Source organism: Phyllobates terribilis, unplaced genomic scaffold (genome assembly GCF_046119375.1).
Source record: "Phyllobates terribilis strain yellow unplaced genomic scaffold, ASM4611937v1 Scaffold_4__5_contigs__length_816908805, whole genome shotgun sequence".
NCBI classification, from domain to species: domain Eukaryota; kingdom Metazoa; phylum Chordata; class Amphibia; order Anura; family Dendrobatidae; genus Phyllobates; species Phyllobates terribilis.
The window spans coordinates 617,580,063-617,590,057 of record NW_027362764.1 but is presented as its reverse complement, the minus strand read 5'-3'; the positions used below and the strand labels follow the sequence as shown (position 1 = coordinate 617,590,057).

The 9,995-nt window shown below is 53.3% G+C and overlaps 1 protein-coding gene across 2 annotated transcripts in view; it reads left to right on the top strand.

Moving 5' to 3' along the window:
• Window positions 1-371: 371 nt before the first annotated feature.
• TCEA1 (transcription elongation factor A1) overlaps window positions 372-9,995 on the top strand; it is a 53,774-nt gene continuing 44,150 nt past the window's right edge. Inside the window, exons 1-2 of one of the 2 annotated variants that reach the window (XM_073679298.1) lie at window positions 372-668; window positions 6,507-6,569. In XM_073679298.1, coding sequence (XP_073535399.1) covers window positions 594-668; window positions 6,507-6,569 — 138 coding nt within the window. In that variant the 5' untranslated portion in view covers window positions 372-593. The remainder of the gene's footprint in view (window positions 669-6,506; window positions 6,570-9,995) is intronic. The other variant, XM_073679297.1, reaches the window with a different exon arrangement.

Here is a 9,995-nt window from a genome sequence, read left to right as displayed (position 1 = left end):
GCATCTACATCATCTTACCTGTGGTGAACGCATATTTAATAGGGATCCATTTAGGATCCAATAGAGCCGGCTCTTTTTGGTGAGTGGAGCCAGACCACCATAAAGAGCCGGAGTGCCCATCACTAACTGGAACAGCGCCGGCACCGGAGGGGAGTACAGGCGTTATTATTTTACTGAGGGGAAACAGCGATTAAGCGGTTCTCTGAGTAGTGGACAGCCCCTCTCATTTTAGAAACCCCTCCTCCTCCGTGCCCTCTACACGTTACCTGCCCCTCACACTGACAGTCTGATAAGCTGTCACACCGCGCACTGCGCTCCCACCCCCGGCCGCTAGGTGGCGCGCTGTCATTGGAGTCTCCTAGGAAGGACTATGGAGCCGCTCTGATCGGGGCGGAGCTGCTTCTCATCACTGTAACAGGAAGAGGCAGAGTCCGCGTGCACTGACAACACAGCCGCGGCCTCGCTTTCCAGCAGTAGTTTCCGGCCGGGGTGTGGAGGACGCTCTAAGCGGGAAATTGCCTCTTCCTCCGAGCGTTGGCATCGCGGCTCCGGGCTGTGTGTGACGCCGCTGCGGCTGTGCTGGGAGAGCCAAGATGAGCGCGGCCGGCGGGGAGGAGATCATCCGCATCGCCAAGAAGATGGAGCGGATGGTGCAGAAGAAGAACACGGTCAGTGCTGCTCAGTGTGAGCGCCCCCAGCCGGAGAGGCAGAGAACTGTACATGTGCGGCCCATAGATCCCGCACAGGATCCCGGCATCCTCCATCACTGCACTAGGAAAGTGCTGACATAACAATCCCCCATAATCCCACTGCTCCGAGGCTCCTCTGCGGGGTCCTGGGGTCTGTGCTGTGAGGAGCTTCACTGTCTGGGTTACACTTGTACCCTGTGGAATACTGATTCTGGAGCGTCTCTTATACTTCTGCCCTCTGATGTTCCTCTGTTATTCCTCCTGGAAGTGTATGAATAAATAGACCCCTGGGTGTTACCGGAGAGGTGTGTCCTCGCGTGGTCAGAGCTGATTGGGGGACTCCGCTCGATGGTGACACCCTGCTGTCAGATTATTCATACCTTTCCAGGAGGGTTAACAGAGGAACACCACAGTCCTCACAAAAGATGCCCGATATTGTTAGTTTCAGGAATCCATATATTTAGTAAAGCAGCCATGTCCGGAGAGCCTGCACTGTGCGCGTGTTCTCTGTGAGCGGGACCAGTCTGGCAGTGTCTCCGGTCTGTCCGCAGCACCACTGGTGTTTTTCTTGGCATTGCTGCCATGAGGCGGTGTGCCTGCGGCAGGAGCAAGGCTGTGTATGGGGGCAGTCTGCGGTCAGTGATTGGCCCCACTGTGGGCGCTCCAGTCTGAGTACAGGCTGCCATCCATGTGACCATTCTGCAGGCCAGTGTGGATGGGGCCACCAACATGGCTCTATGCAGTTCTATATAATGCTCTGAAGGTTCCCATGCCCCCATAATGGCTTTGTCTGGCCAATAGTGATCTCTCTAGTCTCCCCTCCTATGCACGCTTGGCTGTCTTCCTAATAGGGAGAGGGCAGACCCTTTGGGCAGCATCTTGTCACCCTTGAGAACCCCGGATCGGGCTCTTTTCCCTCGATGTCTGGTGGGGCCGGATTGGCACAGCCGCATACTCTTACGTGGGTCAGCACCAGCCTTCCACATCTCGTCACTTCCAGCAGCCATGTGATGTGCGAGGGCCGGTGATCTGCGCAGGTGTACAGACAGCTGGAGGCTGTGGGGGGATGTGATCATGTGGTGTCAGACGGTTACCCTCCACAGCTCAGACTCTGCCTTCCCGCTTAGTGGCTTCATGGATAAACACCTTCTAACTTTCACTTTCTCTATAGTAGCTGGTGTGGGAGAAGCCTCTATGAGCAGATAGAGCCATGTCAGGCTATGTGCACACAATTGGTTTTTGCAGCAGAAAAATTGCTGCAAATTCTCGCGTGTTGGCAGGAAAAATACTGCGTAAAATACACGTTTTTGTGTACGTTTTTCAGTGCGTTTTTTTTTTTTCCCTGCTCTCATTTGAATGGGTGAAAGATGCTGAAAAAATTTACATGCTGAAGATTAAATCTAAAAGCTTTGTGCTTTTTTTTTTTTTTTTTTCAGTGGAATAAACACAATGTTTCACGGTAGCAGCAAAGTGAGTGCAGTTTCTGAGATCTCGTGCACATGCTGCTTTTTGAACCTTTTTTAATAATCTGTAGTGTGTCATTGGATGATGGTGATGAGGTTTATAGTGATGGCGTGAAGCCGGATGTGATAGTGAGAGTGTGTGTGCATGGGGCATAAATATGCGCTAACTAAGCCATTCATTAAAGGGGTATTCCACCCTAAGCAAGCCATTCACTGAATGGGTGCTGTTAGGCCGGGGTGGGTCCTTCACCGATTACATCTCGGGACTCCTTCCTTGGCGTCAAGTATACAGCTAGGAGTGAATGGGGCGGCAGGTCAGGCATGCACCGCGTCCTGGATTCAAAGATGGTCGGTGTGATACATGTGGTTGGCAGGACGCGCGCCTGCTGTCTCCCTGACCTAAAACCTGCAGAAATATAAAAGCAGGAGTTTCTTCTACTCTGCAGACACCATCCATTGGCCTCTGCGCTACAATAACTAGAGGCCCCGTCACACTAAGCGACGCTACAGCGATCCCGACAACGATGCGATCTGTCAGGGGTCGTTGCTGCGTCGCTATGTGGTCGCTGGTGAGATGTCAAACAGTCAGATCTTCCCAACGACGCAGCAACGATGCGGCGACGTATAACGATGCACGCCTATGTGTTTCTGTGTCTGAGTCGTCAACAAGGTCGTTGGTAAGGTGTCAAACACACCGATGCATGCTACCCAGCGGGACCTCAACGATCAAAAAAATGTCCAGACCATTCCAACACGACCTGCGATCTCACATTAGGGGCCTGGTCGCTGCTAAGTGTCAAACGTAGCGAGATCGCTACTGAGGTCGCTGTTGCGTCACAAAACTTGTGACTCAGCAGCGATCTCGCTAGCAATCTCGCTTAAGACTGCACAGTGTGATGTAGTGTATCTATCATATACAGGGGTGAGGCCAGGGGATGGCACATCCCGGGGAAACACTGGGGGAATGATCACCGCCGGGCACTGGTGAAGGTGTTGTCACATGCTATGTAGCTACAGTTTGCACTGTTACATGTTTTTCTTTCCTCTTAGAATTAAAGTTTTTTTTTTAATCTGCTCTGTGGTTGCAGTTCTCATTATGAGCTCTTTCATGAAGGGAACCTGTCAGGCTGCTTTAGGTGTGTGACAAGTCTCTCTTGTGTGTACATGGGGAGAGACGTCAGTCACCTGCAGCGGCTCGGGTAAGAACCGGCCACAGGTGCCGACAGACTAGTATGCTCTCCGCATCTTCAAAGTATATTCTCTAACATGCCGGCGCGCTTCAGTGGGTCGTGCACCAGACTAAGATTCCTGCTGCCTGTGATATCGTCTGACAAATTCACTAGATGTGTTCATACACCTTGAATTCTAACTTGCCGATCCTTCTCTCTCCAAATAATCTGTCAGGGGAGCGTTGAATGTTCTTATAGGCCCTCCTTAGTATGGGCCCAATCCTGCCTCTGTGAGGAGGAGAGAGGCCCTCCTTAATGTTGTCCCAGCCCTGCCCTGCCCTCTGTGAGGAGGAGAGGGGCCCTCCTTACTGTGGGTCTGGCCGTGCCCTCTGCGAGGAGGAGAGGGGCCCTCCTTACTGTGGGTCTGGCCGCGCCCTCTGCGAGGAGGAGAGGGGCCCTCCTTACTGTGGGTCTGGCCGCGCCCTCTGCGAGGAGGAGAGGGGCCCTCCTTACTGTAGGTCTGGCCGCGTCCTCTGCGAGGAGGAGAGGGGCCCTCCTTACTGTAGGTCTGGCCGCGCCCTCTGCGAGGAGGAGAGGGGCCCTCCTTACTGTAGGTCTGGCCGCGCCCTCTACGAGGAGGAGAGGGGCCCTCCTTACTGTAGGTCTGGCCGCGCCCTCTGCGAGGAGGAGAGGGGCCCTCCTTACTGTAGGTCTGGCCGCGCCCTCTGCGAGGAGGAGAGGGGCCCTTCTTACTGTAGGTCTGGCCGCGCCCTCTACGAGGAGGAGAGGGGCCCTCCTTACTGTAGGTCTGGCCGCGCCCTCTGCGAGGAGGAGAGGGGCCCTCCTTACTGTAGGTCTGGCCGCGCCCTCTGCGAGGAGGAGAGGGGCCCTCCTTACTGTAGGTCTGGCCGCGCCCTCTGCGAGGAGGAGAGGGGCCCTCCTTACTGTAGGTCTGGCCGCGCCCTCTACGAGGAGGAGAGGGGCCCTCCTTACTGTAGGTCTGGCCGCGCCCTCTGCGAGGAGGAGAGGGGCCCTCCTTACTGTAGGTCTGGCCGCGCCCTCTGCGAGGAGGAGAGGGGCCCTCCTTACTGTAGGTCTGGCCGCGCCCTCTGCGAGGAGGAGAGGGGCCCTCCTTACTGTAGGTCTGGCCTCGCCCTCTGCGAGGAGGAGAGGGGCCCTCCTTACTGTAGGTCTGGCCGCGCCCTCTGCGAGGAGGAGAGGGGCCCTCCTTACTGTAGGTCTGGCCGCGCCCTCTGCGAGGAGGAGAGGGGCCCTCCTTACTGTAGGTCTGGCCGCGCCCTCTGCGAGGAGGAGAGGGGCCCTCCTTACTGTAGGTCTGGCCGCGCCCTCTGCGAGGAGGAGAGGGGCCCTCCTTACTGTAGGTCTGGCCGCGCCCTCTGCGAGGAGGAGAGGGGCCCTCCTTACTGTAGGTCTGGCCGCGCCCTCTGCGAGGAGGAGAGGGGCCCTCCTTACTGTAGGTCTGGCCGCGCCCTCTGCGAGGAGGAGAGGGGCCCTCCTTACTGTAGGTCTGGCCGCGCCCTCTGCGAGGAGGAGAGGGGCCCTCCTTACTGTAGGTCTGGCCGCGCCCTCTGCGAGGAGGAGAGGGGCCCTCCTTACTGTAGGTCTGGCCGCGCCCTCTGCGAGGAGGAGAGGGGCCCTCCTTACTGTAGGTCTGGCCGCGCCCTCTGCGAGGAGGAGAGGGGCCCTCCTTACTGTAGGTCTGGCCGCGCCCTCTGCGAGGAGGAGAGGGGCCCTCCTTACTGTAGGTCTGGCCGCGCCCTCTGCGAGGAGGAGAGGGGCCCTCCTTACTGTAGGTCTGGCCGCGCCCTCTGCGAGGAGGAGAGGGGCCCTCCTTACTGTAGGTCTGGCCGCGCCCTCTGCGAGGAGGAGAGGGGCCCTCCTTACTGTAGGTCTGGCCGCGCCCTCTGCGAGGAGGAGAGGGGCCCTCCTTACTGTAGGTCTGGCCGCGCCCTCTGCGAGGAGGAGAGGGGCCCTCCTTACTGTAGGTCTGGCCGCGCCCTCTGCGAGGAGGAGAGGGGCCCTCCTTACTGTAGGTCTGGCCGCGCCCTCTGCGAGGAGGAGAGGGGCCCTCCTTACTGTAGGTCTGGCCGCGCCCTCTGCGAGGAGGAGAGGGGCCCTCCTTACTGTAGGTCTGGCCGCGCCCTCTGCGAGGAGGAGAGGGGCCCTCCTTACTGTAGGTCTGGCCGCGCCCTCTGCGAGGAGGAGAGGGGCCCTCCTTACTGTAGGTCTGGCCGCGCCCTCTGCGAGGAGGAGAGGGGCCCTCCTTACTGTAGGTCTGGCCGCGCCCTCTGCGAGGAGGAGAGGGGCCCTCCTTACTGTAGGTCTGGCCGCGCCCTCTGCGAGGAGGAGAGGGGCCCTCCTTACTGTAGGTCTGGCCTCGCCCTCTGCGAGGAGGAGAGGGGGCCCTCCTTACTGTGGGGCCGGGGCGGCCGCGCCCTCTGCGAGGAGGAGAGGGGCCCTCCTTACTGTAGGTCTGGCCGCGCCCTCTGCGAGGAGGAGAGGGGCCCTCCTTACTGTAGGTCTGGCCTCGCCCTCTGCGAGGAGGAGAGGGGCCCTCCTTACTGTAGGTCTGGCCGCGCCCTCTGCGAGGAGGAGAGGGGGCCCTCCTTACTGTGGGGCCGGGGCGGCCGCGCCCTCTGCGAGGAGGAGAGGGGCCCTCCTTACTGTAGGTCTGGCCTCGCCCTCTGCGAGGAGGAGAGGGGCCCTCCTTACTGTAGGTCTGGCCGCGCCCTCTGCGAGGAGGAGAGGGGGCCCTCCTTACTGTGGGGCCGGGCGGCCGCGCCCTCTGCGAGGAGGAGAGGGGGCCCTCCTTACTGTGGGGCCGGGGCGGCCGCGCCCTCTGCGAGGAGGAGAGGGGGCCCTCCTTACTGTGGGGCCGGGGCGGCCGCGCCCTCTGCGAGGAGTCACCAAGTGCAGACTGACCACAGCTGTCCAGTCATGCCCCCTTATTTAGTGACTGGCGAGGGTCTCTGCACCATGACGTGTCTAAAACCACACCTACACGTTACCATAAATTTGGCAATAAGGTTTCTTGGAGAAGCGTGGCCTCTCGTCCCTTTTTAACATTTTGCATGTAAGAAAAGTTTACTCAAGTGTGAGAATGTCTTCCAGGTGGCTTCTGTGGGAACTTTAATCACTTTTTTTTTCTGTTCCCTTTTCTATAGGTGGGGGCTTTAGATTTACTCAGAGAACTTAAAAACCTTCCAATGACTTTGGAGCTTCTTCAGGTAAGTGTCTGAGCAGGATCCTACACAGACATGTACAGATCAATAACATGGATTAAAGAGCAATTTTTCCAGGCTGATTTCTGCCCCTAAATGAGCGCCAATCAACAATATGAAAGTCAAACTGTGCTGGTTTATGGCCCCCTTAACAAAAACCGACAAAACTGTATGGAGACTGTTTGTTCTGACCCCATACAGCATGAATGTGTGAGTAAAACCTGGTAACACAACGTGCTGCCTCTAACGATGATTTAATGGCTCATATAAATGGATTCAATCAGCCGAAGGATGAGCGGTTTGCTAGTACATTGGCATGTTTACATGGGATTATGGAGCCTGATGGCATTAAGCCATGTACGCGGTGTACATCCACACTATACGTCTGGAGTGTTTCCTGATCTATTCTGTAATGTTCCTATAGGCCTACGTTCACCAGGCGGACGTCAAGTGTGTTTTTGACCTTTGCTTTCTAGATCAGCTCCTCCATACCATGTAACTGTGCAGCAGACTGTGCTCTCCTATACAGAGAGCCACAGCGAATGAGGATATTCAATGCAGTGTGCTTTTTATTTCTTTTTACAATGGTCTCAATGGTGGACACATGCAGTAGCATTCACCCTGACCGTGGGCAATGCGTGCCTAGCATTACATCAATGGACCGCTTGGTGCGTTGTAGCACTGGGGTCCCACCAAGGAGAACATCTGTAAAAAGTTAGGCTCTCCCCATGTTTGTGTAGGTTGAAAATGCAAAAAATAAAAAATTGGCCAAGACTAATATAAAATTGGTATTTTTGTAGAAAATGTGTTTTTATGTTGCCAAATTCCATGGGCCATAACTTTGTTCATGTGTTGATGTATCATTATGGGGGATTGGGTTTTGTAGGATGACCTATTTCTTCCCATAATAAAGTATTTTGTAGAGTAAAAGGTGTCTGGTTATTTTTTTTATATAAAGCAAAATGTTTTTAGGATTTTAGTCCCATGATTAAGCAATACACTGCTTAATACAGCTGCCTTTCTAGATTCTCTGTGATACACTGGCACATACAGGCTCTTCATAAAGGTTTCCTATGGGCTGCACCTTGTGTGGTTTGTTTTTCTTAGGCTATGTGCCCACGATGCAGAAATGCTCCGAATTTTTTCCTGAGCGTTTCTGCATCTCCCTGGCAGAAAAACGCATGCGGATTGTACATGCGGATTGTACATGGGTTTTTCCTGCCAGAGACAAGCGGAAGTGAATCGTTCTTCACATGCATTTCCGCATGCGGGTTGTCAACTTGGTCACACTATATAAATCCATGCAACCGGCATGGATTTATATAGTGTGACCTTAAACAATGGTAAAAAATAAATCTATACTTGCCTTCCGATGGCCCCCGCAGTCTTTGTTCGCTCCGTCCTGGCTTGCCGGAAGCTCGTGGTACACTACACTGAAGGACCTGCCGTCACATGACTATGACGTCAGGTCCTTCTGTCCACCGCGAGCTGCCTGCAAGCAAAGACAAGGAGACCGGGGGCCGTCAGACGGTAAATATAATATTAATTTTTTATTTTGTCCTTTTTTTTTTTTACAGGTTCTATGGTACCCGTGTCCGGAGGAGAGTCTCCTGTCCCCCACACCCGGGTAACATCCGCACATTGAAACGCTTGGATTCTGCATGTACAGATCCAGTGATGATGCGGAATCCAAGCGTTCCAGTGAAAGTCAGTGGCAGCAAAAATGCAGCGCTTCCGCAAAATAATTGGTAGTGATGCGTTTTTTTCCGCAATGATAATCAGCACATGCAGATTATCATTGGGGAACATGGCAGGCCTTCTACCATGCGTTTTTTAAGCGTTTCTGCAGCGTTTTTGCCTCTGCGGAAACGCTTTAAAAACGCATCGTGGGCACACAGCCTGAGTATCTTTCCTCTAATCAGTAATGGGAAAACACACAAGAAGTAATGGACTGGACTTTTGGGGCTTCCTGCTCTTTACCACTCAGCACTAAAATGAACATTGGCACAAGATTTACTCACCCATTGGACGGCCTGACACATGGTAAATCCTTTTAGTTTAGAGGGTTTTGGAAGGTTAAATTAAATTCTACCAAAGGTTCATATAGTTACAATGGCGGTGTAATCTAATCTCTATGACCAAACCTGATAGCCCAGGAGTCCACAACCTCGGTGACATGTGGGGAATATCACGGGAATATACAGGAGGGTTTTTGGAAGGCGCTGTTCTCTTTTCTCTGTGTGAGAAACTTTCATCAGGTTACAAACAGCCTTACAATAGGAAACCGCAGAAACCTCTGACAGTAAGGCCATGTGCCTACGTAGCGTTCTTGCGGCCGCAAAAACGCTTGTAAAACCGTCTGCCATGCAAAGCAATGTGAATTCAGATGTGCTGTGCACATGATGTGCTAATTTGCCCGCCGAATTTGCATTGCGTTGCAAAATGCAGCATGACCATTTCTACCGCGATTATGCTGCAAATTCGCGGCCATTGAGGAACATTGAAACGCAGCAAACCCGCAGGTATATGTGGATTTGCTGCGTTTCAATTAAATTCAATGGCCACGAATTTGCAGCATAATCGAGGTGCGTGTGGTACCCGGGATGAAGAGGAGACTACAACTCCTCTTCATCCCGGCTACCACGCGATGAACAAAAGAAATAAAAAAGTTAAAAATAAAAAAAACCTGTATACTCACCTCTCCGGTCTGCTCCCGGCCGCGTCCTCTCTCCTCGGCGTCGCGTGAACATCAGCTGACTAAATGACGTCACCGCAGGTCCTGCCAGTACACCGCGGGACGCCGAGGAGAGAGGACGCTGCCAGGAGGAGACTGGAGAGGTGAGTATACAGGTTTTTTTTTTTTTTTTTTTAATACTATAGATGCAGCATCTAAGTTGGTCACACAATATAAATCCATGCCAGTTGCATGGATTTATATTGTGTGACCAACTTGTCAAGCACTTTTCCAAGTGATGCTCAAAATCGCTTGGAAAAGTGCTTGAAAAAAATTCATGCGGAAGTGCATGCAAAAACGCTTGTAAATCTGCCAGATAAAGGCAAAAACGCTCTGCATCAAATCTTCTATGTGGGCACATAGCCTAACATCCAACCTGTCACTTTTCTCACTACTGTGAAGTGTGTGAATAAAGATCTCTCTAAATTGTTTTGGAGAATACTTGTATGTTACAGAAATGACTACAAAGCTCACGGGTCCTCCTTAAAGGGGTTTTGTTATCTATAATAAATTTAAAATTGAAAGTGCTTGTAAAAGCACTTAACTTTGTAACTTTACCTCTTATTAATAATCCTCTTCACACTCCAGAACAGAAGGATTTTTTAATACTATAGTTTAGTACTCATTGCGTAGGTTTCCTAGGAAAGGAGCACGCACTGCTACAAGCTGCCAGATTACTGGATTCGGCCCTTTTCAAT